At 36.6% G+C, this 20,389-nt stretch overlaps 1 protein-coding gene across 4 annotated transcripts in view; it reads right to left on the bottom strand.

Moving 5' to 3' along the window:
* IL1RAPL2 (interleukin 1 receptor accessory protein like 2) overlaps positions 1–20,389 on the bottom strand; it is a 1,100,174-nt gene that overhangs the window by 39,167 nt on the left and 1,040,618 nt on the right. For 3 of the 4 annotated variants that reach the window (XM_082447592.1, XM_082447591.1, XM_082447593.1), the window contains one exon: positions 4,735–4,864. The exons of the other annotated variant lie outside the window; for it this stretch is intronic. In XM_082447592.1, the coding sequence (XP_082303718.1) occupies positions 4,735–4,864 (130 nt within the window). The remainder of the gene's footprint in view (positions 1–4,734; positions 4,865–20,389) is intronic. 4 annotated transcript variants of the gene reach the window in all.

Here is a 20,389-nt window from a genome sequence, read left to right as displayed (position 1 = left end):
GTCGTCTTGCCAGATCCATTGCCTCTGCAGCAGCTTCTCCATAAGTTAACTTCTTAAGAGCAATTAATTTACGTCCCCACTTCTTAGATCTACTGGGCAGTGCACTTCTGACATATGTGCACAACACAAGAGCTGTGATTCAATTAAAATATGAAGTAAATACAATACCCTTTGGGAGAGCTATGCATTCAGAAGGAAATTTTGTTTCCAGAAAAGCTTTTGAGAGGAATCCTCTACTTCACATCTCCAGCATTCTGCTGTCAGAACGGTTCCCTTTGGAGAATATATGTGGGCTATGAAAGAATGCAGATCTTTTCTTGATTGAACTAATGGTATGATTAGCAACTTTTTTTTCGATGAAACTACCAGACTTGTTCCAATCCACCATACTGTGTAAAAATCTTGTTTCAAGGACATTGCTTTTGGAAGCTAGAAAACAGAATCTAGTAATTAACTCCTGTGTTAGCATAAATGGTCATAGCCTGAATGAATTCCCACACCCACACAAGCTCCCAAATAGATCATAGATCATACAATTAATATTACAAAATGGCCGACTATATGTTTCTCTTGGCCAGGAATTCCTGCCTTTTTGTTTGTACTTCTCTGAAAGTGTCTCCAGTTAGCTAGTAAGGTTTTGTGAAATTTTCAAAACAAATTCTATGTTACTTTCCTCCCCTGCAAAAATATAGGTATGCACCCTTTGTTACTGGAAGGGTTGCAGATGGTAGAGAAAGAGGATCTAACAGAATCCAATAAACAATGATGTTTTGCAAATCCTGAAAGTTTGACTTCCTATAGCGCTTTAATATCTGGGTGACTCATTTGGCACCTAATACAGTGGCTGGGACTGGATTAAACTGTTTCACATATGTGTGCTTTGTCTCCCACCACTCTAATCATTTGCTGCTGGAGCAGCAGCATGGCCTAACTTTTCTTTTGTAAAATGGTATAACCACTTTGGAGTATGGTTTGGAAGATTCTTAAAAAGTTAGATAATCCTGGAGAAAAAAAAAAGACAGTAAGTAAAAACTAAGGCCATTTGAATGAAGTATTGACTTTAGTTAATAATAACGTATCAATTTTGGTTCTTTAATTGTAACAAATGTACCATAGTAACTTAAGATGTTAATAACAAGAAAAACTGGGTACTGGGGTATGTAGGAACTTTCTATACTATCTGCCATGGAATGAATGTTTATCCCCCCTCCCCCAATTCATTTGTTGAAATCCTAACTAACTCCCTAATGGGATGGTATTAGAAGGTGAGGCTCTGGGGAGGTGATTAGGTCATGAGAAAGGTGCTCTAATGAATGGGATTAGTGGCCCTATAAAAGAGACTCCAGAGAACTCTCTGGCCTCTTTTGCCATGTGAGGACATGTGAGGGTACAGTAAGAAAATGGCCATCTATCAACCAGGAAGTGAGCTCACATCAGCCATTGAGTCTGCTGGTGCCTTGATTTTGGACTTCCCAATCTCTAGAACTGTGAGAAATAAATATTTGTTGTTTAACCCACCCAGTCTATGAAATTCATAGCAGCTGAACAGAATAAGATGCTATCTTTACAATTTTTCTGTAAATCTAAAATTATTCTAAAAAATAAAGTTTTTTTAAAAAAAGCTTAAAAAGGAACTAAAACAGTTAAATGTACACTTACTGTCTAATTCATCCATTCCATGTCTAGACATTTATCCAGGAATAAAGGAAATATATATGCATGCAAAGATGCATACATGTATGTTCATAGCAGCTTTATCTGTAATAGCCCTCAAACTGGAAACAACCCAAATGTCCATCAACAAGTGAATGGATAACCAAATTGTTTATATCCATATAATGGAATAATACTGAGCAATGAAATAAAAGAATGAACTACTGATACATGTAACAAGACAGATGAATCTCAAAATAATTGTGTTTAGTGAAATAATCCAGACAAAAAGTACATACTGCATGATTCCGTTTATATAAAACTCTATAAAATGCAAACTGATTTATAGTGACAGAAAGATAAGTGTTCTTTTGAAAGAAGGGCAGGAGGGGGGCATTACCAAGGAGCACCAGGAAACTTGTGGGTAATTTATATGTTCATTATCTTCATTATGATGATGATTTCATAGGCGGATACATATATCAATCAGCCCTTACAGATTATACACTCTAAATTGTGTGTTTATTGTATGTCAATTATGTGCCAATAAACCTGTTTATTTTTTTTTAAATCCAATTAGTCATGTATAGGAAAAGGGAAATAATTATCTTAGGCTCATATAACTACTACCTTTGATCATTAAACATAGCTCTGAGCTTTTTGGTAGTGGAAATTTTGCTTCTTTGTACCACTGTACCTACCACTGGCTGTTTGGGGACCAGTTTCTTTCTCTGAAAAATGACGAGTGACCCTTAAAGTCTTTTACAGGCAGATATATTGAGAATAATTCTAAACATGTATCTTCTGAAATAAGTTAAAATAAATTCATTTGCATTAATTTCATAAACCTTAACTTGAAATTGGCTAATAAAGTGATACCTATTAGGAACCTTAAAGATTAAATGGGAATTAATAGTTAAGAACTATTTGTAAGTAGTATACTGATTATTTTTTTCTGAGTATCTGTTTTATGTCAGGCAATCAAATAGAAGTATTTTTTTTTAAATAGCTTTATTGAGATATCATTTACATACCATACAATTCATCCATTTAAAATGCACAATTCACTGTTTTTTAGCATATTCACAGATATGTGCAACCATCAGCACAGTCAATTTTGTAACATTTTCATCACCTCAAAAAGAAGCCTTAGACTCAAAGGGCATAGAGATTCCTCTTGGGGTGATGAAAAATTTCTGGAACTAGATAGTGGTGGTGGTTGCACAACATTGTGAATGTATTAAATGTTACTGAATTGTACACTTTAAAATAGTGCATTTTAGATTACAGTATTGTATCCAGCACACCAAAACCCACTCCATAAAACCCACCCATATACTTTAGGTACTTACCCTTATCGCTCCATTCTCCCAGCTCTAAGCAAACACTAATATACTTTTGTCTCTATAGATTGGCCTATTCTAGGCATTTCATATAAATGAAATCATATAATATGTGGTCTTTTGTCACTGACTTCTTTCACTGAGAATGTTTTCAAGGTTCATCCATGTTGTAGTGTGTATCAGTACCTCATTTATTCCTTTATATGGCTGAACACTATTCCACTGTATGAATACATCACATTTTATTTATCCATGCATCAGTTAATGGTCATTTAGGCTGTTTCCACCTATTGTCTATTATGAATAATGCTACTGTGAACATTTATATACAAGTTTTTGTGTGGATATATGTTTTGATTTCTCTTGGTTATATACCTAGGAAGGGAATTGCTGATAACTCTTTGTTTAACCATTTGAGGAATTGCAGAAAGTGGCTGCACCATTTTACACTCCCACCAGAAGTGTATGAGGGTTCCAATTTCTCTGCATCCTCGTCAGCACTTGTTGTAATCTGACTTTTTGATTATAGCCATCCTAGTGAGTATGAAGTATTGGGTTGGCCAAAAAGTTTGTTGGGGTTTTCCATACCATCTTACAGAAAAACCCGAACTTTTTATCACATGGTTTTGATTTATCTTTCCCTGATGACTAATGGTGTCAGGTACATTTTCATGTACTTTTTTTCCTAGAAATATGCTCATATAGAGAATATTTTGCTCATATAGAGAATATTTTGCATATAGAGAATATTTTGAATATTTTGCTCATATAGAGAAAGGTGTCTCAAAGTTATGAACCCCTAGAGGGGAGTTATTACATAGACACATGAAGAGAAACTGTCATGGTAGTTATTATAAATTATACCTAATCATAGTAACTAATATAATATGTACGTTTTTCTTTTACACTGCTATATATTTAATAAGAAAAGTAAAAGAACACATTTTAACATTAGTTGCACTGAAATACTGGTTTGCTTTCCATTTCATGATTCTTAATAGCGGTGGAGGGGGAGGGGTCCCAATTCCTACTGGAGTGAGAAAAGTACATTATATATCACCATTTCTGAAATCAAAGGGTAACCCCATAGACTGAGGTAGAAAAAATTACCTATCTCTTATTTGTACAATGTGGTCATATACATAGGATTAGAAAACCAATAGAATAGATGTCTATATATCAGGGAGGTATCTGTGTAACAGGAGAGTGAAAAGAGGTCTAGGGAGGTACTAACCTGAAAGTCACTTTCAGGATGAGCAGTGGGTACTGGGAAAAAGAAAAGCTATTCAACAAGAGTCAACAGTTATTTTGGCGAGTACGGGCTTACTACTGCCAACACAGCTTTATACTTATGACATATGAAAGTTGTCTGTTCCCAGGGAGTAAATGAGCATTTGCCCTGTGGTCTGAAGAGTCACCTACAAAGTTTGGATCTTTTCTGGGACTGGAGAAACAGTGGTCTAAGCTTTGAAACCTTAAAGGAATTTGCTTAGGCAGCTTTGAGGGAATCATTATACCCCATGGTATATTCTTAGAACCTGAGAAAAATTCCTTATATTGGAGGCTTATACATTAGCATTTCTTAAGGCAGTCAGCCTCACTCTCTCCACCAGATCAGCTTTTAGAAAATGGAATGATTTGGAGTTGCAATTAAAATCCCAGGCAGAAGCTCTTCTAGGATGTTCCATTGCTTAACTGCAAACACAGCAAAGAAAAGTAAGCAATTCAAGTTCTGTACCTTATTTCACCTTCTCTAATGTGACCTGCCAGTTCCTCAATAAACTTCTCCCCTTTCATCCAGTAGATCATTGGTCCGGACTCTCCACTGAATCCAAAGAATGCTTTGCAAGGGATGTTCAGAGGCTTACCTGAGAATGGCAGAGAAAAAAATGAGCAAATGGCTCTGGTTATCATTGGGAGACAGAAAAAGACCATTTAACATCCAAAGGAAAACTCAGAAGTGACCCATTTTTCAACTCTTCTTCCAATCACCTTATCACTGCAAATGAGAACATTTTTAAATAGTTACAAGGGCCTCTGGGAAATTTTAAAATTCAATATATTATCAAAAATGAGAAAGTAAAGAAAGTTACTAAGTTTTTAAAACTGCTTATTTTTACTGCCTCCCTCCTAGGAACTAATATGAAAGAATCATATGGAAGGAACCCTCTTTTATTTTCCTGTTTTGAGAATATTAACAACTGCTTACTTGGACTTGCCTTTGAAGTTAACATTAATCAAAGTATAAGTTAATTTTTGATTTGTGAGAAAACATATAATAGACTATCCACTATTACTAAGATTGCATAGGGAAATTTTGTTAATTCTGATTATTGTATATTCTGAGAAAAATTGGATAATTCAAATCAAATAAGAATTTTATAATTATAAGAATATCTATAGAAAGTACATGGAGTGAAAACTCAGTCTAACCATATCTTTGATAGTCCTTGTGTCACCTACAGTACTTAAATAATTCTAGGCAATACTGCAGTTTTTTACTATGCATCTTTGTGATTATAGCTAAAAACTTTGTTTTAATTATGAATTTATCATCAAATATATAAGCAATTATTTTTTTGCTGGCGTTGATTTTATTTTCTTCTTACAAAGTAAATCAGTAAGGGGAGAATGGTATAGAGAGTACAATCTTGACATTTCTGACAAAGGAATCCCCTAATTCATAAATCATAATATAACATATCATTTTCTCTATAACATGTAATTTTTGCCCTGGTTGGAGCACTAGATAAAGCAATTTCAAAAATATTTTTTTCCTTGTAGAGTACATGGTGAAGTTGTTCCCATTATAACTCTGAGCTGTGTAAAATTTCTCCTTTCTATTCTTAAATTGATCCAAAACTTCCATGTTCTAAGAACCATTACTTTTTGGGAACCTTTCTATTTAATCACCATAACTAGCAGATGGCTTGCTTTGAGGACCATTTTCACCAAGAAACAATTTTAATTGGAGTTAGGGTCTACATTGAGACTGTGGAAATTAAGAAAACCTCATACACATATGGATGCTGGGTGATAGGCTGGGCTTAACCACAATAAGTGTTACCAAATATTGGTCTTTTTATAGTGTAAATTTCTCTCTCAGCAAGATGACTTGTCACGGACCTTTGGGATCATTCAATTACTCTCAAAAGCTTTGATATCAACAGTCTTTCATATATGTCATGCTAATCTGAAACAACGTTATTCATTGTTTCTTTGAACATGTGTTTTGTGATACAAGCTTGTGTAAAAAATGGAAGACAGCCTGGTACAGCTAAGAGATGTGGGTCCTTTTTTTGGATCTATCATTAAAAAGTAGACTCTCTGGCCCTGGGTAGATTACCTAGCCTTTTACAAACTGATTTCTCATATATGTAATACGGATGGTAATAATACTTTGGATGCTCAGATAAGACAATATCTACAAAAGTGCTTGGTGAACATGCAAGTCCCATCCAAATTTAGCATGGCTGTGTTTTCCTTCCAAGGCTTGGTTTTTCAAAAAGTCAAGTTTGAGACATAATTCTATATGTGTAATGAGATAGCTAACTGTTCATTTTGATCCTGCCAATCTCATGTCCTTCTTTTATTTATGAGCACCTATGGGGTAATATCCTTTTCTTATCAATGCTCTATAAATATTTCCCAGATTCTAGAGTAGGTGTGATTCATCCAAGCAGGCCCCGTGTTCTCTAAACCCGAACACAGGGTCTTTTTATGCCTTACTGCTCTTCATTCCCATGAAATTAAAGGTATTGCGGAATGTCAAACTAGATGGCAAAAGATCCAGAGACTGTGATAAACATTATTATAAGGATCCCAGTTGCTAAAACTACCAGTATATACATTTATACAAATAAATTCTGGTTGTCATTCCTTTGGGCTATGTTGAAAGAATATATCAAATAAAATACCTTTTAGTGATTCCTAGCCTGTGGGTACTCAGGCCTGGTTTGATTTTAATGGAAAAAGACGATTATAGCAATGTGCAAAAAGGTGCCTCCTTGAGGTGGTCTATCAAAAATGACAGCATCTGCCCTTTCCTTGGCACTATACAATGGGTACTGACTATTGCAGCGATTTCTCCTGGGAATGTTTTGACTCTCCCATCAGACAGGTTTTGTTAAATAAATGCAAGAGACATATTTCAGCGGTCTAGTTTCTACAAATGCTGAACAAATATCCTGAAGCCTTTGTCAACGGCTAAAACAGGAAGATGGTCCAATCATCATATGCAGTACTCTGAGGAGAGTCCCAAAATAATCAGCTCTTGCGCCAGATAGTGAGAATCAATGTGTGCCAGGTTGTGAGTACCTCTTCTTTCAAAAGGCCTGGGAGGGATCTCAGCACTGATTGAGCAAATAACCTGAAACAGTCTCTCCAGGTTTTTCTAAAATCTGGCTTACGTGCATGTGCAAACTCATATCTACCATTTGTATCTGTTTGTTATTGTATTGTTTTGCCTCCAGATGTTTTCAAAGTAATTCCTATGGTACTGTATATCCTACTAGTAGAGATGACCAACTCATATTTGTATCTAAAAAGGATTGTACAGTAGGTTGAAGACTATCAATACTAGCAATTTCTCTATCACTTTATTAAGTCTAGACCAGTCAACAAAACATATGTTCATACAAAGACTTATATATGAATGTTCATACCAGCTTTATTTGTAATACCCCAAAACTGGAAATAGTCCAAATGTTCATCAACAGGTGAAGGAATACTCTGGTACATCCATACAAAAAAATATTCATCAGGTATGGAAAGGATGAAGTACTGATACATACCATAACATATGATTTTTGAGATTTAAAGCAATTATACTAAGTTAAAGAGGTCAAACAAAAGAGTACATGCTTTATGACTCAATTTATATAAAATTCTAGAAAGTTAAAATTAATCTACAGTTTCTTAAAAAGTTGAACATCTGCCATGTGATCCAACCATTCCATATGAAAGCCTATGTCTATATAAAGACTTGTACACAAATATTCATATCAGCTTTATTTTTCCAATTGAGGTATAATTGACATATTATATTAGCTTTAGGTATACAACACAATGATTTGATATTTGTATATATTGCAAAATGATCACCAAAATAAGTCTAGCTAACATGTCACCACTCATAGTCATGAATTTATTTTTTCTTGTGATGAAGGCTTTTACGATCTACTCTCTTAGCAACTTTCAAAATGCAATACAGTATTAACTATAGTCACCATGTTGTACATTATATCACCATGACTTATTTATTTTATAACTGGAAGTTTGTACCTATTGACCCCTCATTTTGCCCACCCTCCACAAACCCCACCTCTGGCAACCACCGATCTATTTTTATCTATGAGTTTGTTTTTTGTTTACTTATTTGTTTGTTTTAGATTCCACATATAATTGAGGTCATACAGTATTTGTCTTTGTATGATTTATTTCACTTAGCATAATGCCCTCAACGTCCATCCATGTTGTTTCAAATGGTGAGATTTCATTCTTTTTCATGGGTGAATGATATTTCATTACACACACACACACACACACACACACACACACACACCACATTTTCTTTATCCATTCACCCATTGATGGACACTTAGGTTGTTTCCATATCTTGGCTATTGTAAGTAATGCTCCAATGAATATGGGGGTGCAGATATCTTTTTGAGCTAGTGTGTTCATTTTCTTTGGATAAATACTCAGAGCAGAATTACTGAATCATATGGTAGTTCTATTTTTAATTTTGAGAAAAATCCATACTGTTTCCCATAGTGGCTGCACTAATTTACATTCCTACCAACAGTGCACAAGGTTTCCTTTTTTTCCACATCCTCACCAACACTTGTTATCTGTTGTCTTTTTGATAATAGCCATTCTAACAGGTGTGAAGTGATCTCATTGTGGTTTGATTTGCATTTCTCTGATGATTATTTCATGTACCTGTTATCAATCTGTTGATTATCATTTCATGTACCTGTTGGCCATCTGTATGTCTTCTTTGGAAATATGTTTGTTCAGATCTGCCCATTTCTAAATCAAGTTTGTTTTTTTTTTTTTAGTTTGTTTTGCTATTGAGTTATATGTGTTCTTTATATATTTTGGATATTTACCACCTATCATATATATGATTTGCAAATATTTTCTCTTATTCAGTCGGTTGCCTTTTCATTGTTGATTGTTTCCTTTACTGTGCAAAAGCTTTTTTGTTTGATGTAATCCCATTTGCTTATTTTTGTTTTTGTTGCTTTTGGTTTGGAGTCAGATTTTAAAAATCATCTCCAAACTAACTGATATCAAGGAGTTTACTGCCTATGTTTTGTTCTAGGAGTTTTATAGGTTCAGGTGTTTCGTTCTACTCTTTAATCCATTTTGAGTTAATTTTTGTGTATGGTATAGGATATTCATCCAGTTTCATTCTTTTGCATGTGGTTGTCCAGTTTTCCCAACAACATTTATTGAAGATACTGGCCTTTCCTCATTGTATATTTTTGACTCCTGTGTCATAAATTAATTGACCATATATGTGTGGGTGTATTTCTGGGCTCTATATTCTGTTCCATTGATCTATGTGTCTGTTTCTATGCCAGTACCATACTGTTTTGATTACTGTAGCTTTGTAATACAGTTTGAAATCAGGGAGTATGATGCCTCCATATTTGTTCTTCTTTCTCAAAATGTTTTGGCTATCCATGTCTTTTATTGTCCCATACAAATTTTAGGATTGTTTATTCTATTTATGTGAAAAAATGCCATTGCCATTTTGATAGGGATTGCATTGAATCTGTAGATTGCTTTGGGTAGTATAGACATTTTAACAGTATTATTTCTTCCAATCCATGAGCATAGGATATCTTTCCATTTATTTTTGTCTTCTTCCATTTCTTTCATGATGTCTTATAGTGTTCAGTGTATAGGTCTTTCACTTCCTTGGTTAAATTTATTCCTAGGAAGCTTATTCTTTTGATGCTGTTGTAAATGGAGTTTTATTCTTAATTTCTCTTAATGATAGTTTGTTATTAGTGTATAGAAATGCAACAGACTTTGGTATATTGATTTCATATCCTGCAACTTTACTGAATTCATTTATTAGTCTTAACAGTTTTTTTTTGTGGAGTCTTTATGGTTTTCTATACATAATATCATGTCATCTGCAAATAGTAACAGTTTTAATTATTCCTATTCACTTTGGATGATCTTATTTATTTTTCTTGCCTAATTGCTCTGGTTAGGACTTCCAATACTCTGTTGAATAAAAATGGTGAAAGTAGACATTCTTGTCTTGTTCCTAATCTTAGAAGAAAAGCTTTTAGCTCTTCACCATTGAGTATGATGTTAGCTGTGGGCCTGTCATATATGGCCTTTATTATGTTGAGGGATGTTCCCTGTATAACCACTGTGTTGAGAATTTCTATCATACGTGGAAGTTGAATTCTTTCAAATGCATTTCCTGCATCTATTGAGATGATAATATCATTTTTAGCCTTTTTTTTTTCAATTTTATTTATTTTTTTATACAGCAGGTTCTTATTAGTTATCTATTTTATATATATTAGTGTATACATGTCAATTCCAATCTCCCAATTCATCCCCCCACCCCACCCCCACTCTCCCCCCTTAGTGTCCATACGTTTGTTTTCTATATCTGTGTCTCTATTTCTGCTCTGCAAACCGGTTCATCTGTGTCATTTTTCTAGGTTCCACATATATGCCATTACTTTTTAATGTGATGTATCCCATTGATTTGCAGTTGTTTAGCCATTCTTGCATGCCTGGAATAAATCCCACTTGATTATGGGGTACAGTCCTTTTCATAAATTGTTGAATTTTGTTTGATAATGTTTTGTTGAGGATTTTTGCATCTATTTTCATTTGGGATATTGGCCTGTAATTTTATTTTCTTGTGGTGTCCTAGTCTGGTTTTGGTTTCATGGTAACACTAGCCTTGTAAAATGAAGCTGGAAGTGTTCCCTCCTCTACAGGTTTTTGGAAGAGTTTGAGAATAATTGGTATTAATCCTTTCATGTTGGGTAGAATCCATCAGTGAAGACATCCGATTCTGGACTTTTGTTTCTTGGGAAGTTTTTGACTACTGATTCAACCTCCTTACTAATAATAAGTCTGTTCAGATTTTCTTTCTTCAGGATTCAGTCTTAGAGCATTGTCTATTTCTAGGAATTTACCCATTTCTTCTAGGTTATCCAGTTTGTTGGCATATGATTTTCATAGTAGCCTCTTAAGATCCTTTTATCTGCAGTATCATTTCTAATGTTTCCTCTTTCATTTGTTATGTTATTTTTGTGAGCCCTCTCTTTTTCTTGGTGAGTATAGCTAAAGGCTTGTCAATTTTGTTTACCTTTTCAAAGAACCAACACTTAGTTTCAGTAATCTTTTCTATTGTCTTTTTAGTCTTTATTTCATTTATTTCCACTCTGATCTTTGTTATTTCCTTCCTTCTACTAACTTTGGGCTTCATTTGTTTTTCTTTCTCTAGTTCCTTGAAGTATAGTTAGGTTACTTACTTAAGATTTTTTGTTTGTTTCTTGAGGTAAGCATTTATTACTATGAACTTCCCTCTTAGAACTGCTTTTGCTGCATCCCATAAATTTTGGTATGTTGTATTTCCATTTTCATTTGTTGCACAGTATTTTTTAATTTCTCTTTTGACTTCTTTATTGATCCATTTGTTGTTTAGCAGCATGTTTAATATTCATATATTTGTGTATTTTACAGTTTTCTTCTTTTAATTAATTTCTAGTTTCATACGATTGTTGTTGAAATGATGCTTGATGTGATTATTTTTGTAAGTTTTAAAATGCTGTGTTTATTTTTTTAACATCTTTATTGGAGTATAATTGCTTTACAATGTTGTGTTCGTTTCTGCTGTATAACAAAGTGAATCAGCTATACACACACACACACACACACACACACACACATATATATGTACATATATCCCCATATCCCCTCCCTCTTGTGTCTCCCTCCCACCCTCTCTATCTCACCACTCTAGGTGGTCACAAAGCACCGAGCTGATCTCCCTGTGCTAAGGGTAAGCTTGATATGATTTTGATCTTCTTAAATTTATTAAGACTTATTCTGTGGCCTAACGTATGATCTATTCTGGAGAATGTTCCATGTGCACTTGAGAAAAAATGTTTATGCTGCTGCTTATGTAATGTCCTTTGATTATATAATGAAGCTTGATTATTTTATTCATTGAATCCATGAATATAGAGCCCTCAAATATGAAGGGACGACTGTATACAGTTATGTGTCTTGGTGTAGGTCTCTTTGGGTTCCTCATACAAGGAACTCTCCAGGTTTCTTGGATTTGGGTGTCCATCTCCTTCCCCAGGTTAGGGAAGTTTTCAGCCATTATTTCTTCAAATATGTTGTATGGCCTTTTCTCTCTCTCTTCTTCTGGGACTTCCTATAATGCAAATGTTAGTCTGCTTGGTGTTGTCTCGTAAATCTCTTAAACTATCTTCACTTTTTTCCCATTCTTTTTCTTTTTGCTGCTCTGATTGGGTGAGTTCTACTGTCTTGTCTTCAGGTAAACTTTTCTTTGCTTCATCTATTATAGTCTGATGTTGAATCCCTCCAGTGTATTTTTCAGTTCAGTTATTGTATTCTTCAGCTCTGTGACTTCTGTTTGGTACTTTCTTACATTTTCTATCTCTGTGTTGAAATTCTCATCCTGTGCTCATCCTTTCTTCTCCCAAATTTGGTGAGTATTTTTATGACCATTACTTTGAACTCTATCAAGTAAATTACTTATCTCCATTTCATTAAGGTATTTTACTGAGATTTTGTTTTGTTCTTTTGCCTGACACGTATTCCTCTGTTTATTTTCCTTCACCCTCTGTGTTGACTTCTATGAATTAGATAGAACAACCACCTTTTCCAGTCTTGAAGTGGTGGCCTCATGTAGGAGATGAACCTTGTTGCTCAACTCACCCTAGCTTTTGCTTGTCTCTCAAACCTTTGTGATTGTCCAAGCAGTCTATTATATTTTTAATAGCTCCCAGTAATTTAGGGTGTGCCAAGACTTGTCAGTGGCCTAGGGAGGGGAGAATCTCAGTCAGCACTTAGATTCAGGCTGATTGGAACTCAGATCCTCAGGAAGCAGCTTTTAAAGTATTCTTACATAACAGTCCTGTGGATCCACAAGTGTAATCCCTGCTAGCCACCAGAGCCAGGCAATCTGGTGGTGTTCCCTGGGCAAACTTGAGGCTCCAGATGAATCTATAAGCTCCTTACTGGGAGACACAGGTGAGCTGGAGTGAGTCAGAGGGAGAGCACAAAGATGATGTCACCTAGCACAAAGATGATGTCACCTAGCCTTCATTCCTTGAGAGTACCTCCATAGTATCTAGGTGTGAGCCAAATCTGAAGCTCTTGACTCAGGCTGAGGCCCCAGGACTAGCAAGTAGGCCTCTTTCACTGAAAAACTGGGGATGTGTTCCAGTCTGCTGTCTGTGCAGTGCCCTGGGGGTGGTAGTCTGCCAATAACCCTCTCTTCAATTGTTACAGTCCCATGGGACTCAGGAACGCAAGCACCCTGACTCCCAGAGCCAGATGATCAAGGGGCATTTGCTGGGCAGCAACTTCAAAAACTGAGGCACCAGATGTAAAATCTGGGGTACCAGACACAGGTAAGAGAGTTCCCTTCTGAAAGATACTGGTGCTCTGGGGTGTGACAGAGAGAGAGCACAAAGACAGTGCCAGCCCTCTGAGGTCTCTGGGAAGGTTTATAGTCAGCCTTTAGATGTGTTTAATTAGAAGTCTGCCCCTCAGGCTGCAGCCATCATGATAAACTAACAGGCCTGTTTCACGGAAAGATTGAGCTTCTGGGTCTATTGTCTCTTCTTGTGCCCTGAGAGTGGTAGCTGTTTAAGAACTCTTTCTCTATTGATTACAGTCTTTTGGGACCTGCAAGCATAAGCCCCACTGACCCTCAGAGCCAGGTGATGTAGAGGTGTCCACTGGAAGCAGCTGCAAAAAGCAAGGCACCAGATGTAAAAAGCAAGGCACCAGATGTAAAAAGCAAGGCACCAGATGTAAAACCTGTGGTACCAGACACATGTAAAAGCTCCCGTCTGGGAGACACTGGTATTCTGGAGCAGGCAGAGGGAAAGTGCAAAGATGGTGCCCACTGAGAAAAGAAAAAAAAAAAAGATGGTGCCTGTCACCTTTAGCAAGGAAGAAGGAGAGTGTGAAAATGGCCCTCAACAGCCTCTGTCCCTAGGAGACTGGTGCTTTAAGATTAGCTAATTAATCTCTTTCACATAAAGGCTGGGTGCTTTTCAAACAGCTGCTTCTCTGCTGGGTCCTGGGGTGAGTGAGTCCACATGTGAGCACTTTAAGAGCTCTTTCTCAGTTTGCTACAGCCCTTTGGGTCTTGGGGATATAAGCCCTGTTGGTTTTCAAAGTCAGATGTTTTGGGGACTCATCTGTTAGGTGCAGGCCTTAAAAGTTGGGGTGATCGATGTGGGGTATGAATCCTTCACTCCTCAGGAAGGAGCTCCAGGTTGGTGACTTCTCTCCCTACTGTGCATTGCCACACTTGGGGTGGTATTTATGGTGAGTTTGTATCTCAGCCTCTCCTACCTGCCTTCTTCTCATTTGCCTAATGTGAAGGAGTTTCTTAGCTAGTTTCTACGACTTTTTCAGAGGAAATTATTCCATATGTAGTTGTTGATTTGGTGTGCCTGTGGGAGGAGATGAATTCAGGATCTTCCTACATCATCAATTCAAACCACCTCCCTGTATCAGCTTTATTTGTAATAGCCCAAAACATCTCAAATTTCAATCAACATGTGGATGGTTACTGATACATTCTACAACATGAATAAAACTCAAAATCATTATGCTGAGTGAAAGAAGCCAGATGCAAAAGTCTGCATATTGTATGATTCCATTTATATTAAATTTTTAGAGAACACATGACTATAAAAACAGAAGCAGATCAGTAATTACTTATGGCTGGGGTCAGGGATTGACTGAAAATCTGAAGGAGGAAACTCTTAGGAAATGATAGCAGTGTTTTAAAGCTGCATTGGGATGATGGCTGCACTAATATGTAAATTTACTAAGAGCCATTGAATGGTACACTTTCATGGGTAAATTGTATGATATGTAAATTTCAGCTTAACAAAGTTGTTAAAAGTTAAAAAAAATCCATGTCCTCAGGAAGTTTATGTCTGGGAGGGGAAAGAGGAAGAGGTGAAGGACAATACACAAAATGAATTAAATATAATGCAAGTTGCAAACATGTTATAGACATCTCAATCTTTGTGTTTTAAGAGCCAAAGTCATCACCCTAATCACTGAATTGTCTATGTATAAGTCTCCTGCTAGCCCAAAGAGACTCTGTTTTGCATTTCAAATCCATATAATTGCTCTGGGACAACTTTAAAGGAAACAGAGGCTGAATTATCTAATGTGAGAGAATTGCAGGTAAGAGTGGAATGATAAAATTTATTTGATTTGGCCACATATCTTAATCTCCCCCTGTACATGGACTTTCCAAGAATTTCTCAAGGGCAAAAATTTGACTTTCAATTTCTTTATCTAGATAGATCTGCCCCTCCCTGTATCCGTATCCCGTGATGGGCTATCTTGCCACACAGTTATTCTTCATTCTTTGTTTTTCTCTTAAAACAGTTTTCAACAAACCTCTTTCAAATTGTCCTATTATCTCTATTTCGTGGGATGCAATTTTTTTTCTGTTTGTGTCAGTGGAAGCACACATATGGTGGTTAATTTTCTTGCAAGGTTTGTAATTGCTGTGTTTTAATCTACAGTAGGGATTGTTTTCTCTGGGAGTCCTGGGTGGCGAGTGCTGTGGAGGCATTCCCTCAGAGTGGTTCCAAGTTTGCCTCTGCCAAGTCCTTACAAGTTTCACTGGTTTGGAAACAGTTTTTCTGTTAATTTCTTAGCTTGGGGGTTTATACCACATGTGGGTTGTGTGAATTTAAAGTCCACATCCATGCTTGGTACACGTTTAGAGTTCCAATTTCTTTGGAGTGTCTCTTCATTCATGACCATGGCCCGGACAGAATGTGAATTTCCTGGTTACTTTCCCAGACCAACGAGCAGAGTTTTCTACTTCCTGTTTCATAGAGTTTCAGGCTTCATAGATTATTCAGGCTTCTAGATTTTTGCTGGGCTCTCAGTTCTAGCTCCACACTTCACACAGATCTGTGGCTCTATCATCTGACCTTGAGCTCAAGCCCTTAGACTCTTAAGATCCTTATCTGATTCTGATAGCCTCAGGAGGTATTTAGCTTCCGTTTATGCTCCCTTCTCTGGGTTTGAGTTCCCTTTTCATTCCTAAAGCCTGGGAATTTCCCTTACTTGCTTTCATGCTGAGCTAAGCATGTACAATCTTTATTTTGACCAGCATTTCTCTGTGTTTAGAACAAGAGATGATTCTTTACCATATCAATTCAGTCTATCATATTAACTAGTTGTATAAAGTTACACCACTGAAATCTATAAGCAGTATATCTTAGGCCTGAATGATCAAGTTAATTTTACATTCATCCAAGGAGTTGAAGATAGAATTTCTATTCCTGTTACTGCTAACATAAACGAAGGTTTTCCTTTCTTCCCTGGGGTCACACTTAGATTTGACCTTTACAAGATGAGATGAAAAGAGGAGTGGATATTTGTGATGCCCAGTGTAAAAGCCATTCACCTTCTTGCTGTGCTTTATGTACTTAAGTTTGTAGTTTCAACTTTCAAGAGCTTTATTCTTTCAGAAGAGAATGCATAATTAGGGCACACACCTTTTGCTTATTTGCCCATGAAGTGCTGAGAGTGTCCTGGGCCACATGCTTCAGTCCAGTTGGTTAATATTAGGACACACGAAACATAGGGACATGTGTCTCATACTTTCAGTTGTGAGACACATTTTAAGAAGTTTGTTCTAATAATACACTGAATTTGTAAATTAGTTCCTCAAAAACTCATAGCAGAGCTGAGGTTATCACTATATTGATGTCGCTCTTACTCATATTCATTTGAACATGCCCTTTCTTGAGTGAAAGATAGATAAAGGATGGAGTCATAACTTGCGTATGGGGAATGTCCATTAAGAGTCTGTCTGATAGTGAATGTCATCTGTCCAGTGTGTTAAAGAGGGAAAAAGTTGAGAACCACTGATCCATGGATGTGGTTTTCTTGAGTTGAAGAGAAACATATATTCTCTCACTTTGAAAAATTACACACAAACACACACACACAAAGCAAAATAGCGCAGGTGTGGTTGAATCCCAAGATAGTTCTTCATTGCTCACACTGGCCCTTCCTATCAATCATCTAATATGCTAAGTAACCACTTGTAGCCCAAACTATACTGGTGAAAACTCCAGGGTCCTTGATTTCACTGAGATTACAGACTCAAATTGAATGGATCATTGTGATTTAGACACAGGCTCACACAGAAATAAACTGACTTTCCTGAGGTAAAATAATGATCTAGCTTCAATGCTGAAAAACGAATTCATGTCTTCTAATATGTTAATACAGTGTTCAATCTACTATAGACAATGTTGCCTTCCTATTTCTATGTATCTGGAAAAGAAAGAATCCTTGACATTCCAGAGTGATTTTTTTTTTCTTTATTTGTATATAATTGCTTTACAATGTTGTGTTTGTTAGTTTCTGCTGTATAACAAAGTGAATCAGCTATATATATACATATATCCCCATATCTCCCCTCTCTTGCGTCTCCCTCCTATCCTCCCTATCCCACCCCTCTAGGTGGTCACAAAGCACCGAGCTGATCTCCCTGTGCTATGCAGCTGCTTCCCACTATCTATTTTACATTTGGTAGTGTATGATAATCTCAGTAGATGCAGAAAAAGCTTTCGACAAAATTCAACACCCATTTATGATTAAAAACTCTCCAGAAAGTAGGCGTAGAGGGACCCTACCTCAACATAATAAAGGCCATATATGACAAACCAACAGCCAACATCGTTCTCAATGGTGAAAAACTGAAACCATTTCCTCTAAGATCAGGAACAAGAGAAGGTTGTCCACTCTCACCACTATTATTCAACATAGTTTTGGAAGTTTTAGCCACAGCAATCAGAGAAGAAAAAGAAATAAAAGGAATCCAAATTGGAAAAGAAGTAAAGCTGTCACTGTTTGCAGGTGACATGATACTATACATAGAGAATCCTAAAGATGCTACTAGAGCTAATCAGTGAATTTGGTAGAGTGGCAGGATTTAATGCACAGAAATCTCTTGCATTCCTATACACTAATGATGAAAAATCTGAAAGAGAAATTAAGGAAACATTCCCACTTACCATTGCAACAAAAAGAAAAAAATACCTAGGAATAAACCTACCTAAGGAGACAAAAGACCTGTATGCAGAAAACTATAAGACACTGATGAAAGAAATTAAAGATGATACCAACAGATGGAGAGATATACCATGTTCTTGGATTGGAAGAATCAATATTGTGAAAATGACTATACTACCCAAAGCAATCTACAGATTCAATGCAATCCCTATCAAACTACCAATGGCATTTTTCATAGAACTAGAACAAAAAATTTCACAATTTGTATGGAAATACAAAAGACCCAGAGTGATTTTGTGCAGCTTTCCCCCCACTTCTTTCTAAAGAAGAACCCTCTTGCCATAATTTTCTAAATTAATTGATACAGCTGCTGGAGTGAATTATAAATTATAGTTGAGAGCAAGCAATTATGAAGCTAAAGGCAGGAAGAAAGAATGTATTTCTTCCAGTAAGATTCAAAAGGAAGATGAAAAGTTGATGAGGCAGAGACAGGCAATGGTTATCCCAGATGGTGGAAACTGCAGCAAAGTAGGGTTTTCTACCCAGAAGAGATTAAGACTTTGTGAGAAAAGAAAGTGGGTACCAAAGCTAATTGACAACTGACTGGGGAAGGAAGAAGACTGGGAGAAAATCCTTGCGTACCCTTAAACTAATTATTTGGAAATGGTGAAAAATATGCATGTGTGTGTGTGTGTGTGTGTGTGAGAGAGAGAGAGACAGAGAGAGAGAGAGACAGAGAGAGACAGAGAGAGACAGAGAGAGACAGATGGAAACTTCCTACTGTTTCATGTTTCGCAACGCATGTAAAGCCAGGAAATCTTTTTAGGGATGATGCCCACAGCTGTCTATACTAGAGACAAGTAGCATAGCAGCAGGCCTCAAAGATGAGACAGAGCACTGTTTTCATGACTAAAAGTTTAAGCAATGAGGTTGCTTTGGTCTATAATCGGCTCTTAGGGATAAGTGGCACAAAGTTCAGTGGAAAATGAAATGTTTAGAGTTACAGGATTTACCAAGCTGTCACATCAAGTAGCCTCAATCTCAATAGAAGTTTCTTTCACTGAATTTCATCAAGGGTAAATAAACAGAACTCCCTTTGTGACTACATAGCATGCCCATAAACCTTACTTACTTTACCTCTTTCATCTCCTTAGAACAGGGATTGGTCGGCTCAGTGTCTGAAGATACTTGTTTTCTCATTCATATTTCTGATTCAAGGACACAAGGTATAGGCAAGCAGAAACACAGCATGGGAAGAGTACTGGAGTCAGGACACTGAAATTATAGACCTGGTGGTTTCACTAGGTTGCTGTGGGTTTTTTTGCTGTTTTTTGTTTGTTTGTTTTGATAAGTTCATTCTCCCAAGTAGCCTCAGTTTCTTCTAAAAAATGATAGTCAACTAAGAGAATTTCTAAGGACCCTTTCAGGTCTGACATTCTCATATTTCAAGAAGCTGGCGTACAAGAGTGAGTGTTAGGATTTTCCAGGTGGGAAGAATTTCTTCCATTGGAGTACAAGCCCTGGAGTAGCAGTCATTAGTTCTCTTTGTAAAAGGAAGAGGATGTGAGTCCCTCTGCCTTGGGTAGGTTTTGGCTTTAGCTCCAAGGTCCCTTGGCCCTGGTGGTTTGTGTCTGAGTCTGCCTGCCTGCTGTGCCTGGAGTCCTAGTTCCTGTGTATCCCCCCTTAACCTCTGTTTACTGCAGAGTGAGTTTCCTGCCTATGCACCCTACCTTGCCTTGAACCCTAGTTCCTCTCTGTCCCACTGGACCCTAGCTGCTTATGTTGGCTCTGCTGATCTTGGCTTATGGCCCTGCTTTCCTTGACCCAGTGCTTTCCATATCTCAGTTTGACAAAGGGATTTTAAAAAGTTCCCTATGGGAAAAGACAAAGACCTTGAGTATTAACTCACTACACTAGTAAGTCCAACTCATACTCAGCAAATTGAGATGGCAAGAGAGTTGAAGTAAGCAAATACTCTATCTGTGTGCATGTATGCAAGTGTATATATAGTTGCAAAAGAATTCATTTGAATTGAATTAATTAATAGTTCAAAATTAAATACACATGAT

This window comes from Balaenoptera physalus (genome assembly GCF_965194825.1).
Source record: "Balaenoptera physalus genome assembly, chromosome: X".
Lineage (NCBI taxonomy): Eukaryota > Metazoa > Chordata > Mammalia > Artiodactyla > Balaenopteridae > Balaenoptera > Balaenoptera physalus.
The sequence above is the reverse complement of the archived record's forward strand: the minus strand, read 5'-3'. Positions and strand labels throughout refer to the sequence as shown.